Raw genomic sequence first — 20,217 nt, 5'->3', positions numbered from 1 at the left:
CTTCCACTCAGTGCAAAGGATTGCACCTAGAACTCCACCTGAATTGTGCATGCTCATAGCCTCTGCTCACTCGCTACAACTAAGTAATCCCCATAGCGCATTGCAAAAAGACCTCCAGGAGCCCACCTTAACTGTTGGTTGTAAAATCTGCCTTTTACCTCCATTATCGTTATGCTGATGATTTCACCCTCCCCTATTAATATTGTGCACAGTATCATTAAAAGGTCTCTGGATCCCACATTACTTGTAATTTCCAGGTCTCTAATTCTTTCCTGTTGGTCATGATCAGATCTAAACTAAGCTATATTAAGTTGTCCCCTTAATAATTCAAGGAAATGTTGGATGATCTTGGTTTCGCTGTATTAATGTAAGAGACATCTAAGTACCGGTAGTTAAATTCCACCATTGCTTCTCATCTGGACACTCTTGAAATCTGTTCAAGGTGTAGCTCACCCCTTCCTTCTTCCTAATACAATGGGACTCTATAGCAGACCTCAGTCTTGATTTCCCCTGTGTTGTAACATAACTCAATGACTTCTAACATTTTTATCTCTAACTTCCATCTGCACCTAGGAGCATCATCATTCCTGATGCATGGCTCCATTCCAGGCCTCCACTTTAAGCTTTTTTCCTGATAGGTATCTCTGATGCCTCCTGCCTTTTAGGAATCTGACCATCATTCAGGTGGACTCTGGAGATGCTTTTTCCGTGGTGGCCTGCAGGTGTGAAGCTCCAGACCCCTGGACACCCATCTCAATATCCACTTCCTCATTTTCAAGCAACACCTGAAAACCTTGGGCTCTGTGGGCTACGTGGAAGGAGGCAGAGGAGTTGGGTCTGCTATGCTTGTTTAAAAACTAAGCAAAGACCTCCACATGTGGTCCAATAATAATAATAATAATAATATTATTTATAAACCATGCTTCACACTCCTGCTGAGACCTTCGGGGTTCTGCATACTGGATCACAGTAAATAAATCTAACAACTACTTTATAAAAACCAAATAAAAATGCCACGTGAGTAAAGGGGTTATTGCATAGGTGAAGAGGAAAAGAGTTCTACACATGAAATTCTACAGTGGTCAAGTAGGGGCTGTCCAATCCTCTCTCATCGTGGTAGAATAACCAATACTTTGGTGGTATTGGGGTGCTGATGAGAGAGATGGAAGAGATGGTGGCTTTGGGCTTTGGTGGTGGTATAAAATGGTAGTGATGTGATAGTAGCAGTGGTTATGATGAAAGTAATAATGATGAGGTCAATGGCAGTAATGGCGCCATCACAATGGTGTTGGCACTGAGGATAGCAATATCGTGGAGGATGTTATTGAGGCAGATGATGTTGGTAGCGGTGACATGAGAGTGACGGTGTAAATGTTGACTACAGCAATGAAAGCATGTGGAGCTGACACAAGGAGTGTCCCACTGATCCTAGTGGTGATAGGTGCAGTGGCTTACTACCCAGGTTGGTAAAGATACTTTTCCATCTAAATACAGAATAACCAAGGTTAGACATGGAAGGGATTTCAGAGGTTAAACTCTAAGCGCTGCACAAGTACCAGTTTAGACTCTGCACTCTCTCCCCATGCCCAATGGTCTATGTTGCTGATATTGCTCTTAACCTTTTTCCTTATGTCTAAGCTGAATTTGCCATTCTTTAGTTTAAAGCCATTATTCTTGTGATACACTCTTAGTCAGCCTTAAATTAGTCTCCCACACATGCTCTGTTTCATGCAGTTGCTTGCCTTTCATTTATCTTTACTACAGAGCTATCATGTCTTCCTTCCTTTACATTTTGATCTATGTGAGTCTTCAGTGGACAGACCTTCCATTGCTCCAATCATGATGGTTTGTGAGAGGAGGAGGTGCTCCTTGAAATCAAGAGGTTGCGGCCAAGAAGCTTATCATTTTTACTCCTTGATGTAGGGAAAGCCTCTGCAGTTTGCACTGGTTGCTGATAATCAACAGATTAAATTCAAGGTCTTGCTAGTACTAAATAAAATTTTTAAGTTTTCTTGGCTCCATTTGCCTTAAAGGCACTTAGCTGGAGAAGTAGTCACTCAAGCCTTTGTTTTCCATCCCAAGATTTCATCTGGGACTCCTTCTAGGAAGCTCCCTTCCTGAGGGCATTTGCTTATTAAGGCTGTATTAAGGCTTAGTGTCACCTATACTCTTGCCCCACCTCCCAGCCCCATTAGTACATGTTTCCTCTTTAGTCCTTAGGCTTCTTCGTTGTGTTGACTTACACTGGATGGGAGAGGATAACTCTGCCCTTTTGGACTGAGATCTCAGAGTGAAGTTAGAATCTCAGACATCATTTTCTGTTTGCTTATTCTCCCATGGGCTGGTCTACACACAGTTTTTGTACTACTCTAGCTGTATTGGTATAGTTAAAGTAATAAAACCTACCAGCATAGACACCATCATACCAGTATAACTATATCCACTGTCAGGGGATCGGTTTCTGTATCAGTTTCTAAACAGATGTAGTTACATTGGTACAAAATGGTGTGTGGACCAGCCTTTAGAGATTATGCGTTTTTGCTCCCTGTGGCGCAGCCTGAGAGAAATTACCCAAACCAGCCTATGATATTGTATTGAAAATAGAGAGAAAATTGTAGTAAATCAAAAAGAACCAGTGTGAAGAACATATATTTAAATTTAAACTTCTCATAAAATACACCAGATGAGGTGCTTTCACCTCAGTCACAGAACAATTGAAGGAAATACTTTACATTCCTAGAAAGCAATGTCCACTCCCCAAACTTCTTTTGTCAGAGGCCAGCCGCCAGCAATTCATCCCCTTTCCTTGTCTTCCTGGGTTTCTTCTTTTCGGGTTTGTTTTCATTAGGAAAAAACTTCAGGTTAGGTGGGGGTTAGCAACACATTTGCTAACCCTGACCTAACCTCGACCTCTTTCCTAATCTAGAGAAGCTGTGAGTCTCTCAGGACCTGTTTTTCAAGCTGTGGGTGTGGGTTGAGTGCTTTGATGGTTAAAAGGGTTTTTCAGAATTCCTTATTACATCTATGTCTCTTACAAAAGGTGCTTATCCTGTGATTTTGGCTTATTATCACACTAGATTGCCCCCTCACTAACAAAGTAGTCTATCCTAGGTTCATTCAGGATTGTATGCGCCACCTACTTGTCTGTTCCACTCACAACTAGGTAGAGACACACAACAACAGTTTGTGTTCCCCATCCTCAGGTTGATGGTCTAGGGAGAGGAAGCAGGTCTTTTAGGGGTGTTAGTTAAACCAGTTTTCAAAAGTTTATCTTCCTGGCTAAGCAGACAGTTTCCCAGCCTGCTCTTTGGGGACACCCACTCCACACCTCTTCGTCTGCATTTAAAAATACAGCTTGTAGACTTTCTTAGCATAATTATACTCCATATTAAATATCACTTATTGAGACATACCAGGTCCTCTGCTGTGCTCAGTATACAGCCTTTCCATATCCACCTGTGACCATTTTGTCCTCCTTTTTTCCCTTGGAAGAGTGACTGGCTGTGCCTGAGACGTTGGGTTGGATTGTCCACTAGCTTGCACCTTTTGTGCTTTTTCAGAGTTGTACAAAGTGAGTGCCAATGGCTACCAACTCAGGATGGTGGTGTTTTACGCCCACTCCATGCCTGCGTATTACAAACATGCATGGTACAGGGCAGTAGGCAATAAGGCTCGTGCCCAGCACTCTTTTTTTTTCATGTTATTTTAACTTTTGTAAAGCACCTGGGTACGGCATATGATGATAGGCGCTGTATAAATAAAAAATTTACAGAGCACCAAAGCTCAGTCTTCACTTAGGGAAAATGCTCTATGAAGTCATTGGGAGTTTTGCCTGGGTAAGAATTCAGTAAGGAGCTCATGATCTGGCCTGTTATAAATAAATGTGTAGCAATAAGAACTATGGCAATGCTGAGGATACTAATGCTGCTGTTCCTCTCCATTTGTAGTTCAGAGAGGCTGGGCAAGGAGGCCTGTGTAACCAAGCCATCATGCTGATCACAGACGGAGCTGTGGAGGATTATGAATCTGTGTTTGAAAAGTACAACTGGCCTGATCGTAAGGTTTGTCTCAAAAGGGATGAATAAAGGGAGCAGGGGAGGGGAAGGAAAGTGACCATCCTGGCATGGAGTGAATAGAAAGCACCACATACCCACGCCTCCACATGCTTCCTACTGTAAATACAACACAAAGCAGCTAGACAATAGGTTGGTGAGGGGATTATAAAGGTGCTGTGATTTTAAAGGGACACTGTTAGGTCAAGTTTGGCTCAAAATATGTGTGTGCGCGTTGGGCAGGAATGGGAGGGGAGGAGGTTTTATAAAAGGCTATTTCAAAAGCTGAGGACAATAGAAACATTCTTCTGGTTTACAAAAACAAAAAAAGCTGCAAACCACCACCAACAAATGAAAAACTCCTCCAACCTCCAGAATGAAACATGTCTTATTAAATAAATAAATAACTGAACATCTCTATGCAGTATTTACAATAGAATGGGGTGGAAAAGGTTGGGTTTTTCCTATCCTGCAGAATTTTTTGAGATTTCAAGATATTGTCCTGTTATACACTGGGATGAACCCAAGACTTTTCCAAGAAAAAAATAGACAGACACCGACCCCCCCGGAATAGCCAATAGTCTGCTGGTTAGGGCACTCACCTGGGTGTAAGGGACCCAGGTTCCTAGTCCTTGCTCTGCCTGGTTCAGGCAGAGACTTGTACCTGGATATCACAGAGAACCTGAGCAACCTTTCTTGAGGAAGTTCTTTGGAAATGGAACATTCCCATGACAAGTTTCAATTTCAGCTAGTCGGCATTTTCTGACAAAAAACTATCTTGTCAAAAAATTCCCGACCAGCTCTATTTGGAACTCAGCCGTTACAGCCTTGTGCTATTGAATCAGGACCTGGAGCTGAAAAAGAATAAGAGCTGATTCTAAACCAAAGTAACTCATTTGTTTTCCTTGTCCAAGCTGAGGGAAAGGCACAAGGGAAATAAACAGCAGAAAGAACAAAAAGTAAATTTGATTTTTAATATTGTTTCATTTTAAATAAGGTAAATTGTTATTGATCACATGAATGAGAACACTCTGAAAACAGATGCATTTTAATCTGATAGTGTCCCGTTAATTGCTTTATGTGGTTAAATATTTCCATGGGTTAAGAATGTTTGAGTGGTGAAGCTACTCGCATGTGGATCTGGCTGCTGCTGCGAAATCAAACACAATGCTTGCTTCTGGCTTGTTAACCAAACCTCTCCACAGCTGTTCCCAAAACAAAATCCAGCGTGTACCAGCTCAGTGTTTGAGTTCTCATCTCCAAATGATCACGCTCCGTGCCTCCATGTATTGCTACTTGGCTGGCTGGGTTAATTATGATTGATAATGAGGTCCTTATGGAATAAGAGAACCATATCAGTGTAAAGGCAGGGCCCTATTTCTCCATTGCCCTTCAGCATAGTTATTTACACTTCTGCAACATGGGTGTCAAGCAACTACCATTCTGATTTGGTAGCATGTTACACCTCTTTGGACTGACTTGGCACTGTTGAAAATGGGAGATGATTTCTGCATAATTCTTACATCTGTATTCTTGTTGCACAGGTCCGAGTTTTCACTTATCTCATTGGAAGGGAAGTCACGTTTGCACAAAATGTGAAATGGATAGCTTGCAACAACAAAGGTGACGTCTGTGAACAATTAGCCCACTATACACGTCACATTCAGACTGCAATCATGCATTCTGGGACTGAGATCTCTTTAGAGCTCATACACTAAAGTTTGCACCCAATTAGAACTTGGATGGGAGACTTCTGAGGAAAACACAGTTGCTGCAAGGAGTGCTATTGGTGTTTCACTGAGGCTACTCCTTGATCAGTACTAAACTGACTCCCTATCATGATGTTAAGCAGCACTGTGTCTGTGTTGCTGGACATGCTATCTTATGGCTGAGTGATAAAACTGCCATCCTTTCTTTTAAAGATTTCATGGCCCTTTTCACAAGAGCAGAAGGTGAAGCCGAGTCCTGGCCAAATGGCATTATGTATGTCTACCTAAAATTCTGCCATTGGTTCCTTTTGATCCCAGTATTCCTTACTTTTCCCACCTTAAAACTATGAGGTGCTATTGCTGGCACAAAATGCTGCCACTTTGCACCCTAAAGTAGGGCTGAATGATTCTTTCACATATAAGCCAGTAAATGGTTTCCCTATGCAGGTGCACAATGGGGTGAGGATCCATGAGCAGGGTTTGGAGGAATAAACAGTTTTACCTGTCTTTATCTGCAAAGTGTCTACAAACAGATTGTGAAATGCTTATATGTGTGTGGTGTTTAAAATGATTGTCAGTAAATAATTCTTTGTTCATGCATTGTGGATCGTCTGAATTCAAGTTTTTATTGGTTGGTTTCACAAGTCATATGATATTATTTCTGTTCCCTGGTTTGATGATTTATGTAACTAACTGACAAAAGTTTGGACTTTAATTCAAATATTCAAGTGTAAAATTTGCAGTGTGTCATTCACCCTGCTGTTGGTTAGTCCTGTAATTTAAAAGTGCTTTTGGTGAATATTTGAGCATTTGAGTTAAAAGTTCACTTTTTGTGAGTATTCTCACTTGTCATACTTAAGCCCTCACTTATTCACAGAAAACAAAGACCCAAGGGTCCCAAATAGGTTTGAATGGACACTTTGCTTTTTTAATTCAAATGAACACGCCTGAATAATTCAGGAGAGGACACTGGGAGAGTGACAGGTTTCTGTTTCTGTTCGTTCAGGCTACTACACTCAGATCTCCACCCTGGCAGATGTTCAGGAGAATGTGATGGAATACCTGCATGTGCTCAGCCGTCCAATGGTCATCAACCATGATCATGACATCATATGGACTGAAGCCTACATGGACAGTGCGGTAAGGACATTGAGATAAGCTTCAATCAGCAGACAGTAAGGGCTAAGTGAAGGTGGGGGGGAAATCAGGGCTGTGACACCTGGATCTCTTGGAAGATCCCTCAGAAATAGGAACATACTGTAAAACTGGGAATCAGCTGACTTACAGAATTTACTGAGCTCTGCACCTGTTTAGACAGGCAGCGTTTCTTTCCCCTCAATCCTGGAATTGAATCCTCCATGGAAAGTCTCAGGTCTCCTTGAGAGTATGCAGTGAGCCAGGAAACCAAGGCTAATCACAAATGCACAGCATGACCTAAGTAGTGTTTCTTTTCTTCATTAACTCAGTGTACCTTATAAAGGATTATTCACAGAACAGAGATTAGTTACAGCTCAGGATATGAGTCATGGAGATTCTTTTCCTCAGCTCGCACCATGCTGTTTGTCACACAGGAAGATAGATTTCAGTTTGGCTGTCAAGCTTGTTCCTTTGCTCTCTGTGCTAGCAAGATTTAGCATGATTACAGGGCAAGCGTGCTCAACTCTTGGGGTGAGGGAATACCTCTCAGCCATTGTGAGGGAACAAAACGTAGGGTGCCCCACAACCTTCTACTCTCCTTTGGGGTCCTCCCATTGCTGCTTCAGGCTGGATCCTCTCACTGCTACCTCAACATTTTTATGTGGCTTCTCCCCATTGTTTGTGGCCTACACTAGTGGTAGGCTTGAGATGTTCTGGAAATAAGGATGCCAAAACAATGTGCCTTTGAGATCAAAAGAGAGTAAAAAGAGAGACTAAGAGGAGTGGGGTATGAATGACCCCTTCTCCCACCCTTCCTCAAGCAAATAGAATTGTTTTCCTTGGTCATTTTCTTACCTGTGTTTTTGCCTAGAGGAAAGAGCAGTCCAGTTCTGCTTTTGGTGATCCCAGCACCTTCATGCAGGAGATTCTGGGTTTGGTGTTTTCCTTCTCTAGGAGCACTCACCACAGAACAGGCTATAACATAGGAGTGACAAGTCTTTCTCCAGATGCTTCCCAGCCACCAGGGGGCCTTGACCACTTCCAAGTGGAGTAGGTGCCCTTAGGAAGGAGCCAAATTACAGACTATGCTCTGACCCCCAAGGAGGTGTCAGAGGAGGGGAAGATGTTGAGAGGATTCACACAGTGACTGAAGAAATGTGATTCAGAGCAGGAAATAGAGTCGTTTTAAAAGGATGGATAAAGAGATGATATTTAGTCCTCTCAATTCATTAGCCTCTGTCCACTGTAGCAGTGTTGGTTTTATTCCACTTTCAAGGCAGTAGGGAAAGAAAATGAATAATCCCAGCATGGAACATGCAGCCAAGTCAAAGAGCCTAATGGTGTAGATTTCCACTCCTGACATAACTAACTAAACAATCACTATGCCCTTTAGATTAACCTCTTTGCCATAGGATGGCATAGAGCTTCTTTCTCATCAACGGGGCATTGCTACAGGTTTTAAGAATGTGCCGATTTAAATGGGGCCTATTTAAAAGGCATGGTGGTTAGTGGGTGGCAGTTGTGTCCTGAGAAGGATCAGGTCTCAAGAGAAAATGGTTGTCTGAGATTTATGGAACTGCTTTGGAGTCAGGTGAGTGAGAAAGGAGAAAAGTTAATATATTCCTTCATGGAAAAGTCCTTTAATAGGGATGAAACCAATAGGATTCTATAGAAATTACTCTAAAAACCTGTGGAATTTTAAATAGAACGATCTCCTTTCTATAGAATTTCTAGAACCAACCAGTGGAAAAGCTGTGCCTGCTCTAGAATTCTACAGGCTGGCTTAAAAATTCTATAGAAATGTGACTAATACTCATATTAAATTTGACAGGACTCTTCCAAAAGGGATGACTTATACAGGTTTTGCACTGATTCATGCTTGTGAGACACCACTAGTTAAGCCCTGGGAAGGCTGGTCCTCACTTCTGTTCTGTGGTTGAACATGAAGGTCCTCCTTGGGATGTACCTGCTCTCTGGGGGCAACAGAGGAAATGTGTTTTGCCAAGCATATTATGCACATGAGGTATTAGTGAGTTAGTTACCGAGCGTGCTGAGCAAAACCATCAACAGTGCTCCCTCCTACACAGCAAATTCTGTATACCCTGGCTCTGGTATTTCATAACAAGAGCTTGCAGTGATGTTTTGTCCACTGATGCTTTTCTTGTTTGTCTCATTTTTCTGCTTTGCATTTGTCTTCCGCTCCTGCTACTTCTCATGCTTTTCATTAATTCATGTATGCATTTATTCATTCATTCATTCATTTATCCGTCCATGTCTCTTGCTAGCTGCCACAATCTGAGGAGGTAACCACCTGTGCTGCTGTGTTCTGTGAGCGTGCCACTCCCATTGTGTTGGCTGGTGTGTGTCTGTGCTAGTTCATCTAGTCACTGCTGAACCGTACATCCAGGGAGGGGAGAAGGCGGGAGCACTGAGGCTGTGTGTCAGGAAGGAAGTGGTAACATTGAATGTACTGGAGAGCTGTGCTATTGAATGAGAGTAGGTAGGGAGTCCCTGTGCTGTACAGTAGTTTAGTCCATTGTATGTATTTTTACATATGTAGAGTGTGTCACTGTGAGATACGTGTGCTTTGTTAGCCATAAGACCACTGTGAATAAGAGCTATCCACCCAGATGTGAGAGCAGCAACAGAATGTGCTCAGCTCAATAAGGCAGAACACCAGCTTCAACCCTTCATCAAGTTACTGTCTAGAATGGCTGGCTCCTTTATGGTTCCCAGCATGCACAGGGAGAGGACACAGGACTTTGACCTTGCCAAAGGTGAGCTGCTTATCTAGCCAAATGAGAGATAAAAGGGACTTGCTTCCTGTGCCAAGTAAGGAGAGTCACTTTTCTAGCTAGGCATGTCTGTGAGACTCCTGTGCACGTGTTTTGTATACTTTATATGTTCCTCCTGTGTTTTGTGTGTTCTTAGAATGTCTTTCTCACAGAGTATTGAGGGCTCTCTGACATCACATTGCATGTGTTTGTGCTGTGTCCTATATACATGTCTTTTGGGTGTTGCTAAGCATGTTTTGTGTTCATATCATGTTTTTAGCTCTATATTTGCAGTTTCTTAAGCAGTCCCTAGGCACACGTGTGATGAGTGCATTTAAATATGCTCTGTGCACGCTTCTTTTTAGCATTTGTCTGTGATGCTTCTCATTCAAGCTGTATACATTTGTTTGGGGTATATTTATACATGTGATTTGTGTGTCCATGAGTTTTGACCATGTCTATATTGTTTCTTATAATTGTATTGTCCGTGCACTTTGATTGTATTTAAGCATGTTTTTGTGTTTGAACCTATGTCTGTCTCCTTGGCATGGACATGCATAATGGGTATTAATTTCTAAAGATTCCTGTCTCTGTAGCATTAAGTTAGGTCTTTAATGCCCTTTTCTGAGACAAATTTCAATGGTTTTTATCCCAGGCTGATCACTCTCCCCACCAAGGAGCATTGTTCCTAGGGAAAATCAGAAATGTGCTTTTATACAGGGCTTTTTTTTCCCCTGTATTATTTCATTCAACATTTGGTGCCCCTGGAAATCCTAATGCTTCTGATGGTGGCTCCCTATCCTATTACACTTGCTAACACGCTGCTTTTTGTCCTGTGGCAGCTCTTTGCATCTCAAGCTCAAAGCCTGCTGCTCATGACAACAGTAGCTATGCCAGTCTTCAGCAAAAAGAATGAAACGGTAAGTATAGTGCTGCCCTGCAGTCTCCTTGGAACTCGGGCAGGTAAAATGGTGCTGAGGTGGTCTACAGTCTTCTAACGCCAGAAGATAGGCTTTTGTGGTGGCTCTAGTAAGCTTCTTGACTATTTATTGATCTCTAAGTGATCATTTGTCCCTCCCTCTGAATATTTCTTCTTCAAGCATCACTGAAATAGGAAACTTCATCTTGTTTTCTCACCTCCATCTTCAGACCCAGCCCAGCACCAAATGTGCAGACCCCACTCAAGCCCTAACTGTTCACTGTGGAAGAGTGAAGCAATGACATTTGCCCATGTTTAGGTGAAGGCAGGCTGAGCGCTAACAGAATTTCATTTCTGAGAACAATTTCTCCTTTATTTTTTAGAGATCTCATGGCATTCTCCTGGGTGTAGTGGGCTCTGATGTCCCACTCAGGGAGCTACTGAAACTGGCTCCACGGTACAAGGTAAGATCCAAGCTAATGCAAACCATCTGTCATCATACATAGTTAAATGCCCAATCACTTGTCCACAGGCATAATCCAATGAATAATCAGTTACTGTGCATAGAGGTGTAACCACAGATATAAAGCTTGGATCCTCTGATTTCTTGACAGAACCTGGGGAGTTGTCATTCACCATGACAAGCCTGTAGACTACTCTAGAAACAAAGAAACTGAATGTCTTAGCAGATTGTTAATTGGACCTAAAGCTTTTTACATCTTGAACACCAGCTTGAATGCATGCTAGGATAATAATGGCCCAATTGTCACCGTGGGATGACTCTTTGGTGGCCTACCTAAAAAAAAGCTGGTAGTTTCCATCCAGTTCCCAGTAGATTAAAACCACCATCATGGCTGACACCATCACAACTAGCATCACTGTTGACACTCTTGGGAGAGATGCCAAGGATAGAACAAACAATTGAAACTGAACTATTCTGTCATGCCTAGAGTGACTTTCTCCAAGTCAATGTTGAGATTTGTTGGCAGGGAAAGTTGAGGAAGTTTGCACTATTGCTGCTTGTACTGTACTCGTTTTGTGGTTAAAAGGGATTTCAGTCCCCAGACTTGTTAAGCCAGCCCCTTTCACCAGCTCTGTGTTGCTTTTAAAATATGTTTTAAAAGGACGTTGATCTAATTGAAAAAATGAATTTTTAATGAGGCTCTGTGGGAAAGTGCTATTCTCTGTGAGGCCTGTTATACTTTGCTTTACTAGGTTTGTGCTGAGAATTCTGTACAATGTCAATTGGTCCCTTTAGTGAATTTCCATTAGGGGTCACCTTGACAGCAGTGACTGCTGAGGATTACACTAAAATTCATGTGACTTGAGCTATGGGTTCAAACTTTTTGTTCCTGTAAGTGTGACCAAACCAATGGTGAGTATTTGCACACACTAGAATACCTAATGTCTGTCTGATAATTACCCACACAATCACTATCAAGCAATAGACATCTGTATGGAGGTGTCAGAGGCACTCATTTTTCCAGTGGATAATTCTTGTCTTCACAAATGCAAATTATACCTGAGTTTTAAGAACCCTATGGATTGGCTGAAATATATACTGTAGGCAGACTTGATCTGATTAGTCACTCTCTCAGAGTTCACCTTAAGGCCAAGTGCGACATTGCCTGATCTTGTTAGGCTATGTCACCTCTTAAGCAGTACTTGTACCTCACAATGCTGGATTTACCTCTGCTGGGTCTGGCCTTGGCAGCGCTGCAACATGATGCAGACTCCCTTTGTCAGAGGGTAGATGGCCCTCTGAAGGGGTCAGGGGCTCATCCCAGCGTACCTCTGACAGGCTCCACAAGGGGGAATGAGACACCTCAGGTTCCCCTGGGAGAACTTAAGTCACTGAGTAACTGGAAGGCAGTTAATTAGGCACATGGGTAGGGTAAAAGGAACGTTGGTTAAACAAGGACTCCTGAGGAGAAAGGAAGCTCCAGAAGAAGAGAGCTTCCAGAGAGCCCGGACTAGGCAAAAGCATTCCAGGTAAGGAGGCCTGGGAAGACCCTGCAAAAACAGAGGAAAGATTATAGGGCTCTTCAGACAATGGAGAAACCTCAGGCTTTACAGCAGAAGGAGCTGCTGCTGGGACATAGAGACTTTTGTTAAGTTTTAGCTGGACTCTGAGATTAAAGCCTTTAAAGCTGGTACAAGTGCTCCTTTCAGAAGGCTTTATTAAAGAGAGAGAGACTACTATCAAGCAGAGTATTTTGGCCTCTCTGTGATAGGGCTGTTTAAATGACCTCACTGTTAACTCAGGCCACAGCAGAGCCTCACTCAGCCACAGAGGATTCTCAGAAGGTGACAGTGCTCCTTCTACGCCCTTTTGGGGCTTGGTTTCCAGAAAGATGAGCTATGAGATCCACACCCAGTTGTGCATCTACAGTGGCCACCATGAAAATTTTAATTATTGCCTCAAAACTTGTGACACTGTTACCATAGTGTTCCTCATTGTCCCACATTCTAAGTATAGGAGTGCCCTGGATACCAAAATTAATTCTACCTCCTAAATGGTAATTGTCAGTCACTCATTGTCTGTATACTTACTGCAGTTACACGCACAAATCAGTTACCTCATCAATGCCTCGCTAACCATTTGTGCACAGAAATACTCAGTAAGACTCTTCTTGCTACCCAGAGAGCAGCGGATGGCTAGGAAATCAGTCATTTAGGATCAGAGCCCTGGAGAGGAGATTGGGCTAATTATTCTAATACCTTTTTCTAATACAGTTGGGAGTCCATGGATATGCCTTTCTGAACACTAACAACGGTTACATCCTCTCACACCCAGATCTCCGACCTTTGGTAGGTGATTCTGATGCTCTTACTACTGTTGTGACTTAAATCCATGGGCTTTCAGGAAGATTAATGTATCTCATGTTTTTATACAACCACTAGGGCTATCAGGTCATTGTCATGGATTCCTGCTATAAACCTTCTGCTCACCAAATTCCTTATATGAATTACCAAAACATATTCTCATAAACCAGCCTATATAGTTACGTGCAAGCCCACCTAGCCCTGTGCTAGCCCCTTGCTCCTGAAATGGCCTGTAGCACACAGTAATGCTCACATCTCCAGATCCTGTGCGCACACAGGAAATGTAATGACTATAGGATAAGATGACACCTGCATCTGAACACTCATTCGCCAGTCAATCAAAATAAATGTGGCTTCTCTCTTTTATCAATGCAATATTGACCGTGACGTGCTAGAGGGCTGGCCCGGAAAATTAGAGCTCCATTTCCTCTGTTTCTTTTATAAAATCCAGTACAGAGAGGGAAAGAAGCTGAAGCCCAAACCAAACTACAACAGTGTGGATCTCTCTGAAGTGGAGTGGGAAGACCAAGATGAAATAGTGAGTATCAGAAATGGATTGTAGCCTGTTCATGGCCCTTTTCTCCTAGTTACTGTGGGGTATCCTTATGGTAGATTGTAGCAATTCTTGATTTCTTCTGTCAGACGCTGATCATTACAAGCAGAGGGTGAGTCCCTGCAGAGAGAAACATCCCCTCCCCACTCCCATACAGGGTCCTTGTCTCCCCCTCTAAGGGTACATCTACACTGCATTTGGGAGGTGTGATTTTTAGCAGGTGTAGACATAGCCAAACTAGCTTTGATCTAGCTAGGTAGTTAGACTGGGGCTAGGTCAAGTAAGAGTTGCAATGAAGCTGCAGCAGCACAGGTGATGGCTGCTCAAGAGTGTATCCAAGGTCCCGGGTGGACAAGGTTTGCCCAGGCAGCCTCCCATGCTGCTGCAGCTTGACTGTTATTGTTACCAGGACTAGCTTTTGATCTAGATCAAAGGTAGCTCAGATATGTCTACATGTGCTGCAATCACACCTCCCAGTTGCAGTGTAGATATACCCTAGGTCTGCAGTTTCCCTTTACTTTGTGTTGCTTGGGGTGGGACTACACGAGTTCTGATGGTTTCTCACTTGAGCCTGCTTCTTGTTCTCTTTGGGACCAATGTATCTGGAGTCATAAGATGGGAGGGATGTGGGGAGGAAATCAAAGCTCCAATAAGTACGTTCTGGGAAATTTCCAATTCAGGTCCTAACTTTAGAGCACAGCCACTATACTGGGAGAATCAGGTCCCCTGCCCCCGCTATCTTACCCTAAACAATAGAGGGGTTTAAAATCTGGATACAAATTTTGCTGCCATCTAATTCTAACCTTTCCTTTCACTGTCCACTGCAGTCTGTGTGCTGGGAAGGAAATGTTTTGCAAGGCCAGGATCACATGGAAGATATGGATGAAATACCAGGTGTCAGTAGTGCTGAAACACTTTTTAAAGTGGGGATGCTGAAAGCCAGCTAAGGAAACTGTAAAGCAATAGTCTCCAAACTTTTTACCTTGCACCCCCCTTACCTCTGTTTATGTCCCCTGTCCCCGCCCCCCGATCTGTAGCTCCAGAAGGGAGGGACACAGACAGGGGTAAGTAGACCGAGGCTGGGGCCACAGCTCGGGGCAGGCACAGAGGCCCGGGAGCTGGGACCATGGGAATGGAGGGCTGAGGATGCTACAGCACCCCCTGTAGCCCTAGTTCCCGTGCCTATGACAGGTATCTTAACAACTTAGAGCCCAGAGAGACTGTGGCAGGCTCAGTCAGATCATAGAATACCCCAAGCCTCCCGGGCCTTAAGTCAGATGTTCTTGGCTAGGAGAGACTTACTTTGGTAGTCACTGTTTCATGCTCAGTGGGTAATTAAGCATGTGATTTTAGTACACTGAAGCATGCAGCAGTAGCAACTTGAACAATGGTCTTATTAGATCCTATAAGCTAAGTAGGCTTGGGCTTACCCAGTACTTGAATGGGAGACCACCACTGAATTACTGAAGATGCTGCATTAAGTTGTGTTGCCAAGTCAGTTGGTGCCCACTTCCACTCTGAGTGAACCAATGTCCTAGCATGATACTAGGAGGCTTTGGGCTGCTGGAGGTGCCACCTTACAGATTAGCTAGGAAACCAAGGTCTTATAGTCATTAAAGATCCCTAGCACTACTTTTTCTTTTTTGGGGGGGGCAAAAGAAGTGGTGTCCTTGCAAAATTGCATTGTGTCTACATAAATGCATCTTCACAGCTGAATAGTCTCTTCATTCCTTGTCCCAGCATGTTGTATAGTGTTGCAGTGCTCTGTGAAACAGATGTGCTTCACTCCATAAATGACTGCATTTCAATAGCAGGTGAAATGGTTTGTGGGAGCAGCTTATGATTTGATACTTTAGTTTTAAAGTTTGTGAAGAGCTTTGAGGTTGTTCTGGAAGAACTAATATTGCTTTGTGTTTCTTTGGTGCCTTCTACCTGAGGATCTCCTAGTGCTGTGCAAACATTGAGAATACGTGACTTGCTCACTGTCACAAAGTGCAGTTGTGGCAAGACTGGCAGATAGCTTCCCTCCAAGTCCTTGGCCTTAATGACAAGGCCATCTTTATAGGTTTTAAATACTAATAATCCATATTATTATATGGCATTTACCTGCCTGCCTGAGTGAGTCTTCTGAACTGCTCATAAAAGAGCTCTGAAAAGGCAGTGGAAAAGGGGAACCAGTCATTTCTCAGTAGATGCTTCCCCTATATGAATTATGAACCACTCCACATCCTGTCCTTATCTAGTCAGAGGCACTAATGCTAATTTGTTCCCCTGTGCAGCTGAGAACAGCAATGATCAATGGAGAAACAGGTTACCTTGCTATGGACGTGAAGGTCCCTGTGGATAAAGGGGTAAGAAATCCTGGTCCTGTTCAGGTCACAACTGGAACGGAGGTGGGAAATGATGGGTGGAGATCTGTGAAGGGTGCAAACCTAGTGCTCAGCATTTTGTGTGGGGATTTTAATAATATACCACTTTACATATTATAATTTGTTCAAATCAAAGAGTGGTTCACAGATCATTAGTGTGTCCAGGCAACTGTCCATAGATTATTGGAGGCATCTCTGTAGAGGAAACAATCCATGAAATCATAGGCATTCAGAAATGGAAAAGATATATTAGGTAGACCTGATAAAAATCAGAATGTATTTTTTGCCAAAATTTTCATGGAAGTTTTGTCTCTATTTTTCTCAGATTTTCAGGGTTTTTTGATCAGCATGGATTAAATTTTCATCAATTTTTTTTGATGGAAAATCCTACTAAAATTGCAAATTTTGAACCAGCTCTAATATTAGGTCACCTAGTCCACTCCTGCAGGATTATCCTTCACGGTGTGTTTTCCATTACTACATTCAGTGTAGTTTTTAATTACGGTAATTCTCCCAAGTGATTGGGCATCCATCACTTCCACAGCCTTACAGATCTCATTGCCAGGAAGCTTTCCCTCTCGAAGGCCTTGTCTACATTAGGAAATCGCACCACTTCAGCCATCAGTTTAGCTGATCTGCTGCTGCTGACTGTAGCTTGTCCTTGTCTATGCTTACAGCTAAACAGTGGTCAACACCAATTCAACTAAACCAGTTGTTGACAACCCTTGCTGAAATGGTGCCATTTCCTAGTGTAACTAAGATCTTACTTTCATATGATTTACTTCTAGTTATAGCTCTCGTACCTCCCTAAATTATTCTCCTCTACCCTCTGTGTTCCCACCATTCAAGTACAGGTAGACGATTGACTTGTCCTCTCACCCCCCCTCATCCTTGTATTGCCTGCATATGTAATGCCTTAATATGTTTTACTCTAAGTCAATCCAACCAGCTCTGTCATTTCATTTCCTTTCTCTGTGGTATAATTTGTCAACATCTTTCTGGTACTGAAGTGCTCAGAGTTGGATGTTATCTCACTGGAGCTCTATAGAGAGTTACTATAATCTCTCTGCTCCACAGCATCAGATCTCTGCACATAGCCCCAACTCCCCTTGACTGCTGCCATATCACATTTGTCACTCCTCTCTAATTAGCTGCTGCCAGTCTCATGCTTACGGCTCTTTCAGCATTACTGTCTCCTCACTTTCTTCCTCCCATTGTATAGCTGTGTTTCTCATTATTTTTCTTCCTCCCACTTCCAGTCCATTTTCTAAAATGTTAGTTAAGATGGTTCCTAAGACACATCCTTGCTGTTCTCCTCTTCCCACCACCTGATACGCTATTGTTTACCATTACTTTTCATTTACAGTATTTCAGTCCCTTTTCATTCCACATGAAAAAGATCCTATCTAAACCAATATTAATTAATTTTTGGGGGAATAAAAATTTCATAAGACACTGGAGCAAATGCATTATGTAAATCCAAATATACTGTATGCACTTTATTCCCTTCATCTATTAACTTTATAATTCTGTCAAAAAAATGCAATCTTGTTTGTCTGGTGAGATCTATTCTTTAGAAGTCTAGGCTGCTTATTGCTCACGATTCCATTATCCTCTCAGGCAGGGGTCAGCAACCTCTTAGTTTATTGTATTGCTGCAGAATCACAATATAGTTTTCTCTGAGACATCCAAAGGATTCTTGTTTATTTTAACATTTTTAAGAATGTCACAAATGCCTAAAGGTTTCTCCATTTGCCTCCTTTTTTCCTTGTTTTTACTGTTCCCATCTGACATTTTCCTTATTTGCTTTTTTCCATCCTCTTTCTATATTTTCCACTTCTTTTTCGCCCATGTTCTTTCGAAATTTTCCCCTTCTTTTCCCCATATTTTTCTCATCCAGTTCTGCTTTCCCCCACACACATATTTTTCTCTGCTAATTTGCCATCCACATGTTTTCTGTTTCTCCCTTCCCTTTTTTTATTCTGTTACCACTATTTCATCCATCACCCACTTCTAATATCGGGTTTTTCAAATAATTTCCCCTCTGTGTAGTGCACATCAGGTTACACGTGTGCTCCATGAACCCAGGACCAGAAATTTTCCCTAGCAGCGTCCTGCAGGTCCATGCATGCATCCCTGCTCATCTTGTGCTCCACACCAAAAGGATAAAGCTCCCCTACCACTTAGTTCCTTCCTACCTCTTGTGGTCTAGGACAGAGGTTTTGTGTTCGTGCTGGCTTTTCACCTCCTCTTTGTAAATAATGTTAAGAATTTTTTTAGTTAGTTCTTAGCTAGAAATAGTTTTGGGGGTTTGGCTTCCTTCATTTTGGACACCCCCTCCCTCTCAGTCAAGGAGTGTTTCTCTGTACCCGTCTCAACCCCAGTTCTCCTTGGTTTCAGGAGACTATGCTAAGGATCCCCAGCTTTAAAAGCTGCATCAGGTGCCACAAAGCTTTCCTGGTCATGGTCTAACATGATATCTGTCTGTACTGCCTGGGGTAAGCACATGTCTCTTCCATGTCTCTATCTGTAGGGTAGGACTAAGCCATCCAGAGAGTTCTAACTCCAAGAGTTCCTCATGGAACAGTCCATGAAGGCGGGAACAACCCCTGACTAGGGAGACCCCCTGTATATCAGCCTGAAGAAGAAAAGAGTGACTCCTCCTCTTCAGCTCCAAGACTTCCACGATCCCTCTGGCTCCAAGAAACTCTGGAGAGCAGAACCAGAGAAGAAGGGGGAAGGGAGACATAAGTGCTCCCATAAGGACTATAGGGAAGGTTCCCCATCCAAATCCTCTAAAAAGAGATAGGAGTTCCCATCCCATACCAAGTCATCAGTAGCTACCTGCTCCAGAATGGGACCTTCCAGTACTGGGATTTTTTCAAAGGGAAAGACCTCAGCACCCTTTGTTCCTAGAACTGCTTCCTTGGCACAAAAACTCTCATCTGTACTGCCAGAGCCAGTGCTTCAGCAGCTCAAGTTATGGAAGCAACTCCATCAACTCCGGCTTGTTTCTCAGCTCCAGATGACCTCTTGGTGCTCCTGGAACAGGATTCACCACTGCTTTCCAAACCCCAGTGTCCCGTACCATTCCTTCAGCTAGTACTGATCTCCCTGCAGTACCCCTTTGCATCCCCATTCTCGAGCAGGGGTTTAGCCAGACTCTTGCCCGTACCATCAAAAAGCACCTCCTCTGGTACTGAGGGCTTCCCATCCAGATCTGAATCCTCAAAGTCTGAAGATGACTATGACAGACCCACCTGGACTATATCTCGTGGGGTCCCTTGAGGGGATTGAGCCCAGACAGGACATGGGGAGTCTCCAGGGTGTATCTCTCCTCCCATCTGAGAGAGTACCCAACCTACTCCTACTGGGGCCCAGCACTGAGGGGGTATGATAGCTCACAATGGCAGTATTTGGGCCCAGAAGACCCATCAGACTACCACCCAATGAACATACTTCATGGCACAAGTGACGTAAGAAGATTCAGAGCTCCCAAAGAGGAGGAAGAGCATCTTCAGACTCCTCAAGAAGTGCAATTAAAGGAACAGAAGGAAGAGGATCAACAGAATAGGAGGATATCATGCCAGTGACCTTGTCCTCCTCTTCCCCAGACAAGACAGTGATTCCAGTTTCCCCACTGTGTCCTGTTACCCTAAGGTCTTCCTCGATTTCCTTTAAAAGTGTGGCAAAGTTATTTCAAATCCCCCAGGAAGAGGCCCATGAAAACCCCAAGAGACTGCTGGAAATCCTTCATAGCTTGGCTCTGAGGAGGGGCTCTTCCAAGCTTATCCTGGAACCTGCCAAGATACTTTGGCCCTCACCTTCCGTGGTACCGCCAGTATCCAAGCAGGATAAATAAGAGATTTCCTACCTGA

General features: G+C 43.1%; 1 protein-coding gene across 1 annotated transcript in view; it reads left to right on the top strand.

The window, feature by feature from the left end:
* Window positions 1-20,217, top strand: part of CACNA2D4 (calcium voltage-gated channel auxiliary subunit alpha2delta 4) — a 163,665-nt gene that overhangs the window by 38,382 nt on the left and 105,066 nt on the right. Inside the window, exons 11-19 of the mRNA XM_050936309.1 lie at window positions 3,948-4,061; window positions 5,597-5,675; window positions 6,768-6,901; window positions 10,515-10,592; window positions 10,975-11,055; window positions 13,328-13,402; window positions 13,869-13,955; window positions 14,798-14,866; window positions 16,250-16,321. Of these exons, the coding sequence (XP_050792266.1) occupies window positions 3,948-4,061; window positions 5,597-5,675; window positions 6,768-6,901; window positions 10,515-10,592; window positions 10,975-11,055; window positions 13,328-13,402; window positions 13,869-13,955; window positions 14,798-14,866; window positions 16,250-16,321 (789 nt within the window). The remainder of the gene's footprint in view (window positions 1-3,947; window positions 4,062-5,596; window positions 5,676-6,767; window positions 6,902-10,514; window positions 10,593-10,974; window positions 11,056-13,327; window positions 13,403-13,868; window positions 13,956-14,797; window positions 14,867-16,249; window positions 16,322-20,217) is intronic.

Source organism: Gopherus flavomarginatus, chromosome 1 (genome assembly GCF_025201925.1).
Source record: "Gopherus flavomarginatus isolate rGopFla2 chromosome 1, rGopFla2.mat.asm, whole genome shotgun sequence".
NCBI classification, from domain to species: domain Eukaryota; kingdom Metazoa; phylum Chordata; order Testudines; family Testudinidae; genus Gopherus; species Gopherus flavomarginatus.
Note: the sequence above shows the minus strand (reverse complement) of the source record. Positions and strands in the feature narration are given on the sequence as shown.